Source organism: Anolis carolinensis, chromosome 1, assembly GCF_035594765.1.
Source record: "Anolis carolinensis isolate JA03-04 chromosome 1, rAnoCar3.1.pri, whole genome shotgun sequence".
Taxonomy (NCBI): Eukaryota; Metazoa; Chordata; class Lepidosauria; order Squamata; family Dactyloidae; genus Anolis; species Anolis carolinensis.
Genome location: NC_085841.1, coordinates 183669733 through 183689564, shown reverse-complemented (window position 1 = coordinate 183689564; position 19832 = coordinate 183669733). Strand labels below are relative to the sequence as shown.

At 41.5% G+C, this 19832-nt stretch overlaps 1 protein-coding gene across 1 annotated transcript in view; it reads right to left on the bottom strand.

The window, feature by feature from the left end:
* The window catches only part of idh1 (isocitrate dehydrogenase (NADP(+)) 1), a 30667-nt gene extending 14573 nt beyond the window's left edge, over nucleotides 1–16094 (bottom strand). Inside the window, exons 1-2 of the mRNA XM_003220006.3 lie at nucleotides 15912–16094; nucleotides 9972–10099 (exon numbers count right to left, since the gene is read on the bottom strand). Of these exons, the coding sequence (XP_003220054.1) occupies nucleotides 9972–10093 (122 nt within the window). The 5' untranslated portion in view covers nucleotides 10094–10099; nucleotides 15912–16094. The remainder of the gene's footprint in view (nucleotides 1–9971; nucleotides 10100–15911) is intronic.
* Nucleotides 16095–19832: the final 3738 nt, after the last annotated feature.

Here is a 19832-nt window from a genome sequence, read left to right as displayed (position 1 = left end):
TTATTAAACTGCAAGAACTTTGTTTTTGCAGGACATCCTGCAGCACATTTTGCTATTGTTTTTCAATGACTATCTCATAGAGTCTCAACCAATTTAACATAGTTTGTGGCAGCCACAAAAATTGAGATTCTGAGTACAACAACTACTGTACTTTAAAAATAAGTACCACGAGTAATTAATCAGGAAATAATACAGTACTTCCAAACCGGGAACAATTTTTTAATTAAAAAATTGTTACATAGTGCAATCTAACCTTTTAAGACATTAGTAAAATTACAAACAGTCCAATGCTACTTCTGTGACCAGACTCTTCCAATGTCTTCCTAATACTATTTACTATTTGCTTTAAACAGTTTAATGGCCTCATTGGTTATGGCACCATAGGAAAACTGAATGATAGCTATCCAGAATTGCTAGGCATTTCCAAGTATGGAACTGGGGGTTAGCAGGAAAGCACATAGACAGAATTCAATTCTCTAAGGGGAAGGACAAACCAGAAAATACACAATCAAATTGTCTTATTTTCTTTATACTGACAGAGATTCAAAATTCTGATACGATGCGCTACTTACAAAATGTCTAATTTCTGCCCTTTAGGCACTGGATTTTTCATTTTTTAGAATAAAAATCTAATTTGCTTTTAAGCAAGTGAAAAAGAAGAATTTAAAATACCAGTAATCCTCTAAGAGGTTTCAAAATGCCACCAGGAGAAGAAAATGAGGGGATAAGAAGCTTTTCCGTTGCTCAATTTCTCTTTTCTTTCCCACTCCAAGATAAGTGAAGAAAATACCCATAAATCTAACTATATCATCCAGATAAGTAATTAAGGAATTAATTTTAAATGTTCCCAGGACAGCTGTTCATAGAAATCAGTGGGCAAAATCAAGGTTTTTAATCTAGCTGGGATGGACATGAGGGAGTTGCCACCACTACATTCCTGAAAATTAGCAGTGAAGTAAAACTTGAAAAATGTTCTCCCAATGAAAATTTAAAAGCAAATACAGCTCAGTGCAGCCACACTGCTGGTTGAAAGGACCATAAATGATTAACAGTGGCTTAGAGTAGTCTGAAAGTATAGTTTTCAACAAACTCTGTAGGTTAGTCTCTGAGCAGTTTAAAGTCTTGCAGTACTGTCCATCCATATTAAACAGCTATTGTAGGATCACCTGAAATCAGGGGAGTGGAGTACAACAATCTTGCAATATTTTTATCCAAAGATTGTAGGTTAGGCTGAGAAAGCAGTGTATAGAAACTCTACAGTGTAGTACACTGTATTTTTCCAACTTGGGGAGGGATTCTGCCCAGAGAGACCACCTTATGGTCGCCCCCCAAAGTTGTTCATTGTTAATATTGCAGGTTATGGAGCAGACAAATTTGGTTTGGATTCCTAGTTAACATTTCCCCATACTGCTCAGGTTGCAACAGAGACCAACCTGATCTTCCAGGCCAAATCCAGCACTTCATCATACGGAGCTGGGGAAAATGGGGAGTAATGGGGGCAATTCTGCCAGTTTTGTAAGTCGCCCTGAGTCCCCTCGGGTGAGAAGGGCGGTATAGAAATGATGGAAATAAATAAATAAATTGACAGTTGGCCACTCACCTCACATCCTAACTCATTTTCCCCTGCTTTATCTCATCTTAAGGCTGTTTGAATTGCATAACACCAGACTACTGAAGACAGATATGCACTGCGGAAACGGAGCGAAACAGAGTCCCATTGGAAGTGCCCTTACATCACGTGATGGCCCCAGTAGGGCTCCACTTCCATAGCACATGAAAATTGACCCCTACACCTATCTGATGAGGTCCTTAGAAACCTCACATTAATTAGACATTTACATAAAGGGCTCGGAGCTATGGCGCAGGCTGGAGAGCAGCTGTAATCAATCACTGCAATGAATCACTCTGACCAGGAGGTCATGAGTTCGAGGCCTGGCTCGGAGCCTATGTTTGTTTGTCTTTGTTCTATGTTAAAAGGCATTGAATGTTTGCCTATATGTATAATGTGATCCGCCCTGAGTCCCCTTCGGGGTGAGAAGGGCGGAATATAAATGCTGTAAATAAAATAAATAAATAAATAAATAAATAAAGTAAAAGTAAAGGTTTGACATTAAATCGAGTCCAAATCTGGGGTGGTGGTGCTCATCTCCATTTGTAAGCCAAAGAGCCAGTGCTGTCCATAGAGGCTTCCTAGGTCATGTGGCTGGCATGACTGCATGGAGCGCCGTTACCTTCCTGTTGGGGCGGTACCTATTGATCTATTCACACTTGCATGTTTTTGAACTGCTAGGTTGGCAGAAGCTAGCGGGCTAACCGTGGGAGCTCACCCTGCCCTGCGGATTCGAACTGCTGGCCAGTTCAGCAAGTTCAGCAGCTCAGCAGTTTAACCCACTGTGCCTCTGCAGCCCCATTTACACACCAAAAAGCATGTTAATGCACAGTCGCTTGCACATTAAGATGAATTAGAACAGGCTTGGTGCCAACATTTGGTTTTCAGTCCCTTACCTGTTGGATCGAGGAACATATATCAACATTTTGTTACAGAAACCATTCACATGTTTTTTAAAAAATAGGTGTCTGAATATTGCAACAGAAAACATAAGTGTAAGTGGGTAATATTAATACCTGAATTGTCAGGATATTTATGAAGCAAACTAGATCAAAAGCAAACCATGATCCCATGTTGTTTCCAGGACAAAAAAAATAACATGCTTCCAGGCTCCCTATGTGTGTGGGATTACTGGCTATCCTATTAATTGCTGATTCTGTTTTTGCAGCATCAGCAGGAACAGAATGGCAAAGCTTGTTAGGCAGGTAGCTCAGTATTCAGAATAAAGACCAAAGTACAAAAGAAGTGGGGGAAAGGTGAAAGATTCCAGGGTTTCATTTACAAGTGACGCACTTAAAAGATCTTGCTGTACTTTTGTCAAGGGGACTCTGCCAATGGCCCTGGAATAGTGAGAGCCCTGACATCATCCTGGGCTAAAGGAAAGGGGAAGGGACATGACCTAAGTAAATGCCTTTTTTAGACAACAACGACAAAACCCTCCAGTGAACACCTATGGTATTTGGTGCACTTTAAACCAACGAAGTAATGCTTCCTAGAAGACCACACCAAAGGAGGAACAACAAGAAAAGGGGGAAATGGGTAGCCATAATATCTGCATGTGGTGTAGCTACTCTGGACCAAGCAGGTAAAAGGTAAAGGTAAAGGTTTTCCCCTGACGTTAAGTCCAGTCATGTCTGACTCTAAGGGTTGGTGCTCATCTCCATTTCTAAGCCGAAGAGCCGGCGTTGTCCATAGACACCTTCAAGGTAATGTGGCCGGCATGACTGCATGCAGCGCCGTTACCTTCCCACCGGAGCGGTACCTATTTATCTACTCACATTTGCATGTTTTCGTACTGCTAGGTTGGCAGGAGCCGGGGCTAACAGCGGGCGCTCATTCCGCTCCCGGGATTTGAACCTGGCACCTTTTGGCCCGCAAGTTCAGCAACTCAGTGCTTTAATACACTGTGCCACCAGGGGCCCCTCCCTGGACCAAGCACAGGGTCAAAAAACTGAGATAGCAGTAGTACACTAGCCTGAGTAGTTCAAAAGGAAACTTTAACCTATTCATAGAGATCTCTGTTTTCCCTAGTAACAAACTCTTTGTTCTGTGGTGAGCAAGAAGAGACTTAAGAGACAAAGTTCCGTTACTTTTGTTATGATTCTGACATCATGGACTTTTTGCTAGATACAGCAGCCTTTCCAGCAAAAAAAAATGGCATCTCGTTTTTCTTCATTAACCCATAAAGCCAGAAGCCAATTGAAAAGAGCTGAAAATGCCAGGGGCCTTGCACTTGAAAAGGGATCCCAGTTGGAAGAACCCGAGGCACTGCAAATAATTGCTGCCTGAGTCATGAATTGTAACTGTTTGAGTCTTGCCCGGAGCCTTAGTTTTTAAGAGAGGGATCTATCAACAAGAGCACAGAATTTTCTTTTCCAAGGAACTTCAAACTGAGTAATTACAAATGTTCACAAAGTTTAAAATGTTTAATTTTATTTTGAGGACATGGTTTCACCCCGATGGAACTCCCTTGATATACTTGATCAGAGTTTTTTTAAAAAACTTTTTCCATTTGTGACCCCTTTCCACCTGAGAATTTTTTTGTGACCTTGGGTATATAAAATAGGTATAAAAATCAAACATTTACTGATGATTAATAGGCATTTGCAAGGCTTGTTAAACAGGCTGACTTTCCTTTTTGGAGAGTAAGGCTTAAGCATTTTCTGCAGAGTCCACTGTAGACCCTGCAAATTGTTGATGGCAAATTCATATAAATGGCTAGTGTTCAGAAAGCTTTTATTTTTGCCAATTTTTAATGACCCCAGCATTGAACTAAGGGGATCCCATTTGGGGTCAGGACCCACAGTTTAAGAAGCAATGTACTAGATAGCAACACCCATGAAGGGCAAGCAGCAGTGCCAAGAGCCCTCTCATCTGGAGATGATGGAAGTTATCATCCAACATCTGGAGGCTGCGGAAAGCCAATCTAGATCTTGGAAAGCAATAAGTAAAGGCAAGAGAATCTCTGTAAAGTGAAAACAGGCTGATATGAGACACTTATAGAATTTGTTTCTGTAAAATGATGCTAAACATTTATCATGTTATAATCTACTAGCTGTGCCCAGCCACGCGTTGCTGTGACTTAGTCTGGTGGTGTTGGTCAGTCTACATTAAGTTGTATTTATGCTGTGACCTCCATCCTTCTTTATACTCACATTAGTAGTAGTATTTGAAGTCCGTTACCTTCTTCAATTTTTGTGTTGATTGATAATTGCTTGAGATCCCTGTTGTCTTTGGTTTGTTGTTAATCGTGATGTCTGATTCTGCTGAGTGCGGTTTACATCTTATTGTGGTACAATAGTCTTTCGTTTGTTTTGCCTGTGTAGGTGTTTATTATTGTTGTTGTAGTGGTCATGAAGGCTGGATAAGTTAGATGCTACTGTATTGTTTTTTGGAGGCCCAGTGTAGCACTGACTGGCCTCTTAGCCTCAGTGCCTGGCTGCTTCTTGCCCGTGATGGTGTTGATTCTTATTGTTATTGTTGTCATTGTTATTATTGTAATTGTTTTTCTGGAGGCCAAGTGTGAATGTAGGGATTGGGGAGGTAGATGAGCACTGAATGGCCTTGTAGCCTCAGTGCATGGCTGATTCTTGCCTGTGTAGGTGTTTATTATTAGTGGGTGAGTGGATGGATAGATGAGTGGATGGATAGATAGAGTGGGTGCTCTCCTTGTTTCCTTTATTCCTATGCTGTTCCCTTTCACTGCTCCAATCCTGAGCTCACTGATAAGAACACACTGGTCAGAAAGGAGGGTAAATATAGCCGGATCAATGGTCTTTCTCTCTCTTTTGCTCTTGGCCTTCTGGGCAGAGAGGGAGGGCTCTTGTCCTTGGCATTCCTTCGCTTCCCTTCCCTCCCTCCTTCCTTCATTCTATCCGTCCCAGCCTTTCCTGCCTGCAGAGCCATGGAACTGGGTCAGTGGGTTGGATGGTGGGGAAAGGGAGAAGGAAGAGGCCTCTAATTGAAATGCATGGACTCCATGCCATGGGGTGCTGGGATTTGTAGTTTGCATCCAGTCTAACCCCTTTCTTTCTTTTTGTCATGGAGGAAGAACCCACCCAAACCTCTCAGACAGATGGTCATCTGGTTTAGTTGTGTTGTTATAGTCACGATGCATTGTTATGAGTTTTATGGGTCCGGATTGTGGTTTTGTGGTGTGGTTGTGTTGTTACAACCGGGAGGCAAGGCTTTTGCATTGTGTTGTCAAGTTTTGTATTTCTGGGGCGTTTAGTTGTGTGCCAAGTTTCGTATTTCTGGGGTGTTTAGTTGTGGTGTTATAGTCACGATGCATTGTTGTGAGTTTTGTGGGTCCGGATTGTGTTTTGTGGTGTGATTGTGTTGTTACAACCGGGAGGCAAGGCTTTTGCATTGTGTTGTCAAGTTTTGTATTTCTGGGGCGTTTAGTTGTGTGCCAAGTTTCGTATTTCTGGGGTGTTTAGTTGTGGTGTTATAGTCACGATGCATTGTTGTGAGTTTTGTGGGTCCGGATTGTGTTTTGTGGTGTGATTGTGTTGTTACAACCGGGAGGCAAGGCTTTTGCGTTGTTTTGCCAAGTTTCGTATTTCAGGGGCGTTTAGTTGTGTTGTTATAGTCATGATGCGTTGTTGTGAATTTTGTGGGTCTGCATTGTGGTTTTGTGGTGTGATTGTGTTGTTACAACCGGGAGGGGCAAGGCTTTTGCATTGTTTTGTCAAATTTTGTATTTCTGGGGCATTTAATTGTGTTGTTATAGTCACGATGCGTTGTTGTGAGTTTTGTGGGTCCAGATTGTGGTTTTGTGGTGTGGTTGTGTTGTTACAACCGGGAGGGAAGGCTTTTGCGTTGGGTTGTCAAGTTTTGTATTTCTGGGGTGTTTAGTTGTGTGCCAAGTTTCGTATTTCTGGGGCATTTAGTTGTGTTGTTATAGTCACGATGCATTGTTGTGAGTTTTATGGGTCCGGATTGTGATTTTGTGGTGTGGTTGTGTTGTTACAACCGGGAGGGAAGGCTTTTGTGTTGTGTCGCCAAGTTTCGTATTTCTGGGGCGTTTAGTTGTGTTGTTATAGTCACGATGCGTTGTTGTGAGTTTTGTGGGTCCAGTGTGGTTTTGTGGTGTGATTGTGTTGTTACAACCGGGAGGCAAGGCTTTTGCGTTGTGTTGCCAAGTTTTGTATTTCTAGGGCATTTAGTTGTGTTGTTATAGTCATGATGTGTTGTTGTGAGTTTTGTGGGTCCGGATTGTGGTTTTGTGGTGTGGTTGTGTTGGTACAACCGGGAGGGAAGGCTTTTGCGTTGTGTTGTCAAGTTTTGTATTTCTGGGGCATTTAGTTGTGTGCCAAGTTTCGTATTTCTGGGGCGTTTAGTTGTGTTGTTATAGTCACGATGCATTGTTGTGAGTTTTATGGGTCCGGATTGTGATTTTGTGGTGTGGTTGTGTTGTTACAACCGTGAGGGAAGGCTTTTGTGTTGTGTTGCCAAGTTTCGTATTTCTGGGGCGTTTAGTTGTGTTGTTATAGTCACGATGCGTTGTTGTGAGTTTTGTGGGTCCAGTGTGGTTTTGTGGTGTGATTGTGTTGTTACAACTGGGAGGCAAGGCTTTTGCATTGTGTTGCCAAGTTTTGTATTTCTGGGGCGTTTAGTTGTGTTGTTATCGCATGATGCGTTGTTGTGAGTTTTGTGGGTCTGGATTGTGGTTTTGTGATGTGGTTGTGTTGTTGTAACCTGGAGGCAAGCCTTTTGCATTGTGTTGCCAAATTTCGTATTTCTGGGATGTTTAGTTTTGTTGTTATAGTCACTGCGCAAACAACTTTATCATTTTATATATATAGATATATATAAAAGAGTGATGGCATCACGGCGATTCACAAAACAACAAAAGTACAGGCCCCCCAACTACAAAATTTGACAACACAACCCATCATCCACGCCTCAAGGTTGATACAACAAAAAGAAAAGAAAAATAAAGTCCTAATTAGAGGGAGAGCAATAATTTTTTTATCCAATTGCTGCCAGTTTAGAGGGCTAATCTCTGCCCACTTGGTTGCCTAGCAACCAACCAAGGGACAGCCAGGTTTCAGTTAGGGGACAAGCAAATTTAGGCCTCACTTAGGCTTCTTCCACAGATTATCTAATTTGCACTGGATTATATGGCAGTGTAGACTCAAGGCCCTTCAACACAGCTATATAACCCATTTATAATCTTATATTATCTGCTTTGCACTGGATTATCTTGACTCCACACTACCATATAATCCACTTTAGTGTGCATTTTATACAGCTGTGAAGAAGGAGCCTCATATAATCCAGTTCTAAGCAGATAATATAAGATTAGAAATATACAGTAGAGTCTCACTTATCCAACGTAAACAGGCCGGCAGGATAAGTGAATATGTTGGATAATAAGAAGGGATTCAGGAAAAGCCAATTAAACATCAAATTAGGTAATCGTTATACAAATTAAGCACCAAAACATCATATTATACAACAAATTTGACAGAAAAAGTAGTTGCATGCGCAGTAATGCTATGTAGTATTTACAGTAGAGTCTCACTTATCCAACACTCGCTTATCCAACGTTCTGGATTATCCAACGCATTTTTGTAGTCAATGCTTTCAATATATCGTGATATTTTGGTGCTAAATTCATAAATACAGTAATTACTATATAGCATTACTGTGTACTGAACTACTTTTTCTGACAAATTTGTTGTCTAACATGATGTTTTGGTGCTTAATTTGTAAAATCATAACTTAATTTGATGTTTAATAGGGTTATCCTTAATTCCTCATTATTCAACATATTCGCTTATCCAACGTTCTGCCGGCCCGTTTATGTTGGATAAGTGAGACTCTACTGTACTGTATTTACAAATTTACCACTAAAATATCACAATGAATTTAAAACACTGACTACAAAAACATTGATTATGAAAAGGCAGACTGCGTTGGATAATCCAGAACATTGTATAAGCGAATGTTGGATAAGTGAGATTCTTCTTTAATATGAAATAATTACTGGGATAGAATAATGCAGAACAATATAATCTCTAAAACCAGGACAGTAAATAAACAGGGGAATTCCACACAGGAAACAATCAGGGCCAGCTAACACCTCCCAACAAAGTATTCCCATCATCAAAGTCTGGCAAATCCTGTTTTCTCAGGGCCACAGACAGTAGAAGCACATAAAATATCGCAAACAACACCACTCTGAAAACAAGGGAATTCCAGACAGGAAACAATCAGGGCCAGCTAACACCTCCCAACAAAGTATTCCCATCATCAAAGTCTGGCAAATCCTCTGTTTTCTCAGGGCCACAGACAGTAGAAGCACATAAAATATCGCAAACAACACCACTCTGAAAACAAGGGAATTCCAGACAGGAAACAATCAGGGCCAGCTAACACCTCCCAACAAAAAATTCACTCAGGGAGGAAACAGCCAAGCTTTAAAGCTGCAAGGCCATTACATCCTAATCATTTTTCCTAATTGCAGCATTCATACTTGCCTCCAACAAACAAAAAAAACCAATCAGAAATATTGTATATTCACAACCTTTAGGAAATAATATCCCCTGATGGCGCAGCGTGTTAAAGCGCTGAGCTGCTGAACTTCTGGACCGAAAGGCCACAGGTTTGAATTGGGGGAGCGGAGAGAGCCACAGCTTCTGCCAACCCAGAAGTTCAAAAACATGCAAATGTGAGTGCATCAATAGGTACTGCTCCGGCGGGAAGGTAATGCCGCTCCATGTAGTCATCCCACATGACCTTGGAGGAGTCTACGGACAACGCTGGCTCTTCGGCTTAGAAATGGAGATGAGCACCAACCTCCAGAGTAAGACACGACTGGACTTAATGTCTGGGGAAAACCTTTACCCTTGACCTTAACTACCACCAATTCCTCAATACTTTATTTCCCATACCACCATACTTCGCCACAGCAACGCGTGGCCGGGCACAGCTAGTATCATATAAACTGTGTAGTAATTGTGTTATAGAAGCACAGTTTATTCCTGATACAAAGAAACTACAATTTTTTCTCATATGGAGATTATTGTACATACTCATTTGTAAGTCAACCCCATGTATAAGCCGAGGACAATTTTTGGGATCAAATTATGGATTTTGATATGACCTATGAATAAGATGGCCAATTGCAACATTCACACTTTTCTTAAGCAGGCAAGAGTTCTTTCTCCCACCATGGACATTCCACAGATATATAAACCCCACTTGCCTAGTTTCCAACAGATCTCACAACCTCTGAGGATGCCTGCCATAAGATACAGATGAAAAATCAGGAGAGAATGCTTCTGGAACATGGCTATACAGCCTGGAAAACCCACAGCAACCCAATGTAGAAGATTTTGTAAAGTTCACATACCTGTGAAGATCCAGGTCCACATAGGGAAAGATCAGCTTTTCCTTGATTAGTTCCCATATTATACGCGTCATTTCATCCCCCTGCATCTCCACCACAGAGCCTCCATTGATTTTTTTAGACATTGTGACCTAAAAGGGAATAGAAAAGCATAATAAACAATACAGATCATGGTAACACACAAGAGGTAAAAATTAAAGATGTAAATCTTGCTTTAATCAATTTTTGCACCCAAGAGAGGGAAAAATCTCTCTTGCTGGGAGAGATTATGAACATTTTGCACCTTTTTAGATAATTTCTGACATTTTGGCACTTTTCTACAAAAGATGCTGTGCAATAATTCTTTTTATAAATAAAACTGCATTATATGCATTAAAGATCCAGTTCCATGGACATTATTTATGTGATCCTAGCACCTTCACACAATACACCATGCATGTTTCCAACATTATTGGAGTAGTATAGATTCCCACTACAAGGAATCTGCACAAATGAGGTATGACCGTGGTCCAAGCACCCCATTTCCATGAGGTTTTGAGCCACACAAAACATAGTGTTTGACACAGGAGCCCAAATGTTGCTCGTTCATATAATGAGACAATTCCATTCAATTAAAATAATACAAACAGGCCAAATATGTCTACTTTGTAGAATTATGGAGTATTGTATTGCCAGAACACCGAAAATACAATGAACACAGAAAATTCCCTCTTTTCCTGTACTGTTTTAGATGCTAAAATTGAGCCCTGGCATATCTTAGGTTTCCAGAAATTAGATGTCTCTCAGAAAAAGGCATTCAAGTCCATGGCCAAGGAGCTACAGCTCCCACTTGTACCTTGATCCCGTTCAACAAAAGCACTGTTATAAAAGGTTTCATGGCTTACTTATAATCCTTGCAGGTTTTTGTTGCTAACAACGGTCAACAAAGAGCAATGACTTGGCATTTTTTTCTTCGGTTTTCTATACCCAAATGTAAACCTTTGATGCAAAAAAATCAAATGCGGTTATTATTTACTACCAGTCCAAAATTTTTAGAAGCTATTTTTCATACCATACTTGGATTGCACAACTGAGATTGTGCAATTAGAATCATTCTTCCTATGAGAAAATCCAGAAATGTATTAAAGAAAAGTAAATTCCATTCAGCTCCCTGGGACTCCTTTTCAGTAAAGCCCGTGGTGCCCAGATATCTTTGCTTCACTGCAGTAATCATGTCGACTCTATCCACATACATCCCAGTCTGTGCGTTCCCTTCTCCTCATGACACTGAAGTGCCATTCATGGCAAAGAACAGTCCACATTTGTTCATACAGCGTAAGTTAGCCCAGACTGCTTAAGACAAATTTCCAAAATCAGGTGATTCACTAAACGTGATATTACAACCCTCATCAGCTGCATTCACAGGATAATAATTCCTAGACAGGTACTGCTATCCATGAAAGTTATTTTCTAAAATCTGATTTTAAAAAATCATTCTAGTTTGTGCCAGAAAAGAGAACAGCAGGTAAGTTATATAGACACAAGTAAGGTGCTGAAAATGCTGGAATGACGTCATTCTCAGTGTTCACACCAAGCTTTGTTCAAGATCATTGGCAGACAATATATTCTCCCCAATTCCTGCTTCTAGGCATCCTAAATCCCAATAAAAAGGGCTCTCATGTGAATGCCTGCTATTAATACATTTCTATACTACCATATATCAGATGGTTCTAGACAGTTTCCATAATAAAAACACTGCATGCATTGTATTCAAGCATCTACCAGTGGTGTATAACCTGTGACCCTCCAGGTGTTTGGGCCTCCAAATCCCAGAAGCAACCCATAGCAGCTTTAATAGTGTGACTGGACCCCTGGTTAAACAAATGAAAGTTTAGCCTAGTTCCTAAAAGTGTCACTAGGAGTACCGTCCAGACAAATCCTTCCATAATTAGGGCACCATTGCCAAAACAGTCTTCTCTCTCATTAAAAGATTCCTCCACACTGAGAGAGGTACTAGTTGAAACAGGGAATAGACCACGATTTTTAAAGTGTGGGCCAGCTGGCACAAGAAGAGACATGAAACATAGAACACTGAAATAAGGAATTTATTCCTAAACAAGCCATTTCAGGAAAAGCGAGAGAAGTAAAATATTTCTTACTAAAATATTTTAGATCTACTGCGGACGAGACAGAATTTACTGCAATATCTATATCAATATATGTAGGTTTAAGAAAAAAACTGGTCTGTTGCTAAAGTTTTAAGTCATATTTTGTTTCTCAAAAATTCCTTACCTAGAGCAACAGGCTAGCTTTGAAAATGAAGCAAAGCGAAAAAACAGGGTCAATGATATTCAGCAAGTATTATTTTGCATCAGAACATATGGATAGGATTGTATATCCTCTAGTTCAGGCTATTTTCCTTCTGTGGCATTTCTAAGCAAATATTTTTAGTTTAAACATTAGCACTTTCTTCTTTCTTGATTCCACAGATTTCTCTTCACCTTTCCCCCATTTTGTGAGAAACCTCGAAAGGAAATTCCTTTCCTGATTGTGAAATGTAAATGTATGTAAAGTAAATGCATATCAAACAAATTATTTATTCAGTGTTACGAAAAGAGACGTCTTTATATGAGCAGACAGCTTAAAAGTGAGTTTGGTTTCAAAACTCAGTTCAAAAGTCTGCTCTTTTTTTAAGTCTTACAGTGTATCACATGGTTGATTTAATTTGATTTCTGTTTAGAATTCAGTTTGCTTACTTCTTATGAACAAAAGCAAATTCCAAACAACGGCAAAAAAAAATTCAGAATGAAGCATTACAAAGAATGAAGGCAGAGGCTGAATTAAATGCTCATGATTTACTCAATCATATGAAACATTAAAACATCGCCCTGCCTACATTGTGGTTATTGCAAATAAAGCATCTGACACACTGACACGATTGCAAAACAGCATTTCAAGAGGCTGAAAAACTGCACCAGAAAAGGGAATTACCAAGTTTAACAGAAATTCAGCACCACACAAAGTAGTATCTGTGCTTTATTCGTGAAGAAATTACATTTGGGTTGCTGAAAGAATTCCGGGCTGTATGGCCATGTTCCAGAAGCATTAATTCCTGACGTTTTGCCCACATATGTGGCAGACATCCTCAGAGGTGTTGAGGTCTGTCAGAAACTAGGCAAGAGGAGTTTATATATCTGTGGAATGTCTAGGGTGGGAGAAAGAACTCTTGTCTGTTTGAGGCAAGTGTTCATGTTGCAATTAGCCACCTCGATTAGCATTGAAAAGCCTTGCAGCATCAAAGCCTGGCTGCTTCCTGCCTGGGGGAATCCTTTACTGGGAGGTGTTAGCTGGCCCATTCAATGTGGGCGAAATGTCAGGACAGAATGCTTCTAGAACCTGGCCATACAAACCAGAAAACCCACAGGAACCCAGCACAGATATACTACCTTGAGTGGTGCAGAACTTCTGTTAAATTTGGGAGTAGCTGAAAATTTAAAAAGCAAATCTTATTGCACAGAAAGAACAAGGAACACATTGCAGTTCATGTTTAAAAAGGGGAAGAGATTTGTGTACAAAGCAAATATTTCATTTGGGGCAGAAGGCCTTTTCATTTTAAAGGCAGCTGAACAACTTGATTAGATCTGAGTCACAACTTGGTCAAATTGATGGGGAGAAGCTTTCAAGGATTTATTCCTTCAAATGCATAGTTTTAGTTATAGGCCAGTGACACACTAACCCACACAGAAGGTACTGCATTTCATGAATGCATTTGAAATACCGGCTCTGTGGTATTCATGCCGTGTACATCTCAGGCCTGATAGATATCAACTCATCTGAGTCCATATAGTCCAATTAAAAAGCAGTACTGAGAATTCATTAATCATTTTTGATATATTCTAAGGGCCCTTCCACACAGCCATATAACCCAGAATATCAAGGCAGAAAATCCCACAATATCTGCTTTAAACTGCTTTAAACATCTACAATGTTTAATATCTGCTTTAAACATCTACACTGCCATATATTCCAAGTTCAAAGCAGAAAACGTGGGATTTTATTCAGGTGTGTGGAAGGGGCCTAAAACACGTAGATTTCTTTGGAGTTAACTGTGTGTTGAAATTAACTATGCAATGGCCATTCTGTACACGTTACCTTAAAAACAAGAGCCAATTCTATCTAAAACCTGAAGCAAAAGAAGGACTTTCTACTTCAGGGAATTCCAGATTAACCTGTCCTGATTGAAATGATACAGAATTGTGTCACCTTTCCATCTTTTGAACATCCCATTGTGGCCCCTTCTACACTGCTATATAAAATCCAGATTATCTGCTTTGAACTGAATGATATGGCAGTGTAGACTCATAGAATCCAGTTCAAAGCGGATCATGGGGATTACCTGCTTTGATAATCTGGATTATATGTCCGTGTAGAAGGGGCCTAATTGGCATATCACAGAAAGAATCTGCATTAAATGACAAGGTTGTTGATTGGGTTTAAACTGGGCGTGACGCCATCCGCAACAGTTTAGATCAGTTCGGTTCTGGAGACAAAAGAAGGAGGAACCGGGTCAATGTGAACAGAAAGCAAAGGAAACTTAGGCGCCTCCCACGCTGCTGTATAAAATTTACATTGAACTGGATTACATAGCAGTGTGGATTCAGATAATCAAGTTCAAAGCAGATATTGTGGATTATCCGCCTTGATATTCTGGTTGATATGGCTGTCTGGAAGGGCCCTAAACATATCAAAAGTGACTGTCCAGTGTTTTTGCCTTTCTATACTTGAATGCTGGTTTCCATCGGAACATAATAAACTGTGGTGGTTAAAAAGGGCAGCTCTTGTGGCACCTTAAAAAAATCACAAATTTATTATCCTACCTTATTCTATCCTATCTGAATTGACATTGACCTACTCCTTTGGGCTTTACACAAATCGTATTTGCCAAAATATACAATCCTGTGCTTTTCTTTCCCATTTCTGGCTGAATAACTTAATTTGTTATAGCATTACTAAAATATTAGCCTTTATATAGCACAAGACTCTCTGTGGTTCAGTGGATCAGAGCTGAGCTCCATCCAATGCAAACCCTGACAGCCTTGGAAAGTAGTAAGGGGGGGGGGGCATCTACACTGTGGAATCAAGGCAGTTTGTTGTCGAAGGTTTTCATGGCCGAAATCACTGGGGCCCATTCCACATAGCTGAATAAAATCCCTCATTTTCTGCTTTGAACTGGACTATATGGCAGTGTGGACTAAGGGCCCTTCCACACAACCTTATATCCCAGAATATCAAGGCAGAAAATCCCACAATATCTGCTTTGAACTGCATTATCTGAGTCCACACTCAGATATTGTGAAATTTAGTGCCTTGATATTCTGGGATATAGGGCTGTGTGGAAGGGCCCTCACATAACCCAGCTCAAAGCAAATATTGTGGGTTTTTTCTGCCTTGATAATCTGGGTTTTATGGCTGTATGGATGGGGCCTCAGATAACTCAGTTCAAAGCAGATATTGCGGATTTTCTGCATTGATATTCTGAGTTATAGGGCTGTGTGGAAGGGTTCTGGGTTGCTGTGAGTGTTTCAGGCTGTATGGCTGTGTTCCAGTAGCATTCTCTCTTGACCTTTCGCCACAGATGCAGGCGAAACGTAAGGAGAGAATGCCACTGGAGCATGGCCATACAGCCTGGAAAACCCACAACAACCCATCAAGGCAGTCTGTCGCCTCATTGACTGCCACGGTGCAATGCTATGGAATCGGGGGAGCTGCAGTTTGGCAAGATCTCTGCCAAAGAGAAGGCTCAATGGGGCCTCATTCAAGTGCAAATCCCAGGATTCTGTAGCATTGAATCCTTGCCAGTTCAAGCAGTGTCAGACTGCATTCGCTCTACAATGTAGATTGACACCAGGGATCAGAAACAGCAACAAAGAAAGCAGCTAAGATGCGGGGACCCTGGAGGCTCACCTCTCCGGCTGGGGATACAGATCCTTGAAGGTCTCCAAAGTGGGATCTGTGCTGACAGCTCACGCCAGTTGCCCAGGCTGTGTTCCTTTTTGGGCGTTGCACCGTCTGCAGAGGCTTAAAGGAGGGCAGACGGGGACCCGCCTCTTTCTTCCTTTCTCCTCCTCCTCCTCCTCTTTCTCTGGATGACAAGCCCTTCGCCGGCCCAATGGAGGAGGAAGGGCGGAGGGCGCCTCGCCAATGCACGCCTCCCACGCAGATGGGCTCCGGGAAGCAGGAGGCAAGGAAGCAAGGGAGGAAGAAAAGAAGGAAGGAAGGGCAGAGGAGGGAGGGAAGAGGGCGGAGGCAGAGGCGGCATCTGCACGGTAGAATGCGTGCAGTGCAGATGGGCACCACTCCAGGAGCCCCTTGCACTGAGTCCACAGTGTAGCTGCACCCTTTGGCTTGGCCAAGGTCTCCAGTGTTTCTCAACCTGTGGGTCCCCAGGTGTTTTGGCCTGCAACAAGCAGAAATCCCAGCCAGTTTGCCAGCTGTTAGGATTTCTGGGAGTTGAAGGCCAAGACATCTGGGGACCCACAGGTTGAGAACCACAGGAACGAATGAAATTTGACCCCTGGTGGCACAGTGTGTTAAAGCGCTGAGCTGCTGAACTTGCAGACCGAAAGGTGCCAGGTTCAAATCCTGGGAGCGGAATGAGCGCCCGCTGTTAGCCCCAGCTCCTGCCAACCTAGCAGTACGAAAACATGCAAATGTGAATAGATGAATAGGTACCGCTCCGGCGTGAAGGTAACGGCGCTCCATGCAGTCATGCCGGCCACATGACCTGGAGGTGTCTATGGACAACGCCGGCTCTTCGGCTTAGAAATGGAGATGAGCACCAACCCCCAGAGTCAATCACGACTGGACTTAACGTCAGGGAAACCTTTGCCTTTAATACCCTGCTATGGAATCCTGGATTCGCTGCTTGGCCCTTGAGCTTTCTCTGCCGCAGGGGTGTTGGCACCCAGGCCCATAGGTAAAGATAAAGGTAAAGGTAAAGGTTTTCCCCTGACATTAAGTCTCGTTGTGTCCAACTCTGGGAGTTGGTGCTCATCTCCATTTCTAAGCAAAAGAGCCGGAGTTGTCCCTCCAAGGTCATGTGGCCGGCATGACTGCATGGAGCATTGTTATCTTCCCGCTGGAGCGGTACCTATTGATCTACTCACATTTGCATGTTTTTGAAATGCTACATTGGCAGAAGCTGGGGCTAACACACTGCTCCCCGGATTCGAACTGCTGACCTTTGGGTCAGCAAGTTTAGCAGCGCAACGGTTTAATCCACCGCGCCACCAGGGGCTCTGGCAGAATATTGGATAAGCGAAAATGTTGGATAATACGGAAGGAGTAAAGAAAAGCCTATTAAATGTCAAATTGCATTATGATTTTACAAATTAAGCACCAAAACATCATGTTTTACAACAAATAGTGCTTATCTCCATTTCTAAGCCAAAGAGCCGGCGTTCCCCATAGACACCTCCAAGGTCATGTGGCCAGCATGACTGCATGGAGCGCCGTTACCTTCCCACCGGAGCGGTACCTATTGATCTCACATTTTCATATTTTCGAACTGCTAGGTTGGCAGGAGCTGGGGCTAACAGGGGCCTAGAAATAGATGGATAGTCCATTTTATTGGGGGGGGGGGGGAGTTGAAGGAGGAAAAACATTTTCCCCATTTTGGCTGGTTATCCCCCCTTACCATGTTATAAACTATTATTGTCCCATCAAAGAGGACATGGGTGGAGGTAATAACAGGAAAACAGGGAAACGGTTAAACTCCTTCAACCCACCCTCCACCCCATAAAATGGATTATCCTCTTTCTCTCTCTCCTTGTGGCCTCTCCCTGGATAATGGAACAGTACCCAAACAAAATAGGTTCTGTAGATTTTATGAATCATAGAATCCTAGAGTTGGAAGAGGCCTCGTGGGCCATCCAGTCCAAACCTTTGCCAAGAAGCAGGAAAATTGCATCCAAAGCATTTGTTCTGAAATAGAAAATGTATGTAAGTTGGAATGGACATTTTAAAAGTGTAACTCCAGCCACACACACATGCACACACAAAGCATTGGATAGCATAGGGAAAGGTTAACACCTTTGTGGTATTTGTTTTGCTGTCTGTGTCCCTGTTCAGAAGATTTCACTTCAATTTTATCCCTGTGATCACTGGATTTTGACAAATGTGGCTTGTGGAAAAAACGATTGGTGAGAAAGTTTCCCTGGAGACACCTTTTCCCCATGATATTCGCTTATCCAACATTCTGCCGGCCCGTTTATGTTGGATAAGTGAGACGCTACTGTATTTGTAAGTTGGATGTTTATAACTCAGGGACTGCCTGTAGTGTCAAGTTGAATTCGTTCTGCACTGTATACGCACCCCCTACCCCTCCCAGAAAGTTACCATAACCAAGAAAGGATTAAAACTCTGGTCTCCAGAGTCATGGTCCAACACTCAAAGCACAACACCAAGCTATACTCAAATCAAAATAAAAGTTTTAATGTAATTTTTTAAAAGGAGTAAACAATTTATAAGTTAAAGTACTGCATATTAAAATATTACAATTAATTTCAAAATTATATGTACACCCTTTAAAAATCCTTAAAAATAGTCCCATATGGCATTCAATGTGCAACCCTGGTATGGGGCAATAATGTCCTTTCTGGGCTTTCTTGGTTCAGGACTTTGGCCATACATATACTCTGTGTGTGCATGAAGGTGGGGGCAGTCCTGTAACAAAAGAAAGGTAGGATATACATTGAATAAAGGAAGGAAAGAAAAAAAGAATATAATCATAGGCTCTCAGAGTGACTTACAAATTGCTTAATTTGCAGGTCCCTGCTTTTAGGCTTGCAATGTAAATAAAATAGGGCACACAAGGGAAGGAAAAGTGATTAAGTCCAGCAGATACTGCGTCATTTCCCCTCCTTCCAAGGCCAGGCAGTAGCCAATGGGATGGAGGGAGGACCCCCTATCTGCTTCTGGGCCTAGGACCATCATTTTAGTTGTAAAAATATTAAGGAAATAGTTAAATTGCTTCACACAGTTTTAGCGTTATTTTACGGCCCAAATAATAGAACTTGAAATAAACAGTCCAGTGCTATAAGGCTTGGCTGTATCAGTATCTGAACACTGCTATCTCAGTTCCAAATCGGATACACTGTCACTGGGCAAACAAATGAGGGTCCAGGTCAAAAAATTGCACAATTAATTCCAAAAACTGAGCTTATGGGTATTTCAACATCAAAGATGTCACATTGATCAATGTGTGCTTTCGTGGATATGTGGTCCTGCTTTCTATAGATTGTCACGTTTGCAATGCGCCAAAACCACATCTTTGTGATTTTTAAAAGATAACATCACTTTGGAAATACCTTCTTGCTTATGCTAACCGGGGATTATGAAGATGGAAATGTCACCTGTATCTTGAATGAATTAGGCAGACATTTGTAATGAACCTTTATAAATAAATGTAATGTAAAGGTATATAGTGATTAGAAGCATTCCTTGTACACCAAATTGTTTATTTTGTAGGATGTGAAATGCAAGTGTGACCATCTCTCTCTCTCTCTTTATGGTTATGATAGCATACACACAGGTAATGGTACCTACTAATGAAAGCTGCACCCATGATGCTTGTTTCACTTCTCACCTCATCCACCAGTTCATATGTTCTTGTTAGTATCATGATCAAACATTTACAGATGTCTAGAGAAAGAGTGAATAGTCATTTAGTTTTGGATATATTTCTTGTATTAGCTTTGTCATTTGAGATCAGGAAAAGATTTGACTTGGACTTGAGTGGTGGATTTTTCTCTGTAACTTACTTACTTGTAAGTAAGTATACCTCCGGTGTCATAGTGGGTTAAACCGCTGAGCTGCTGAACTTGC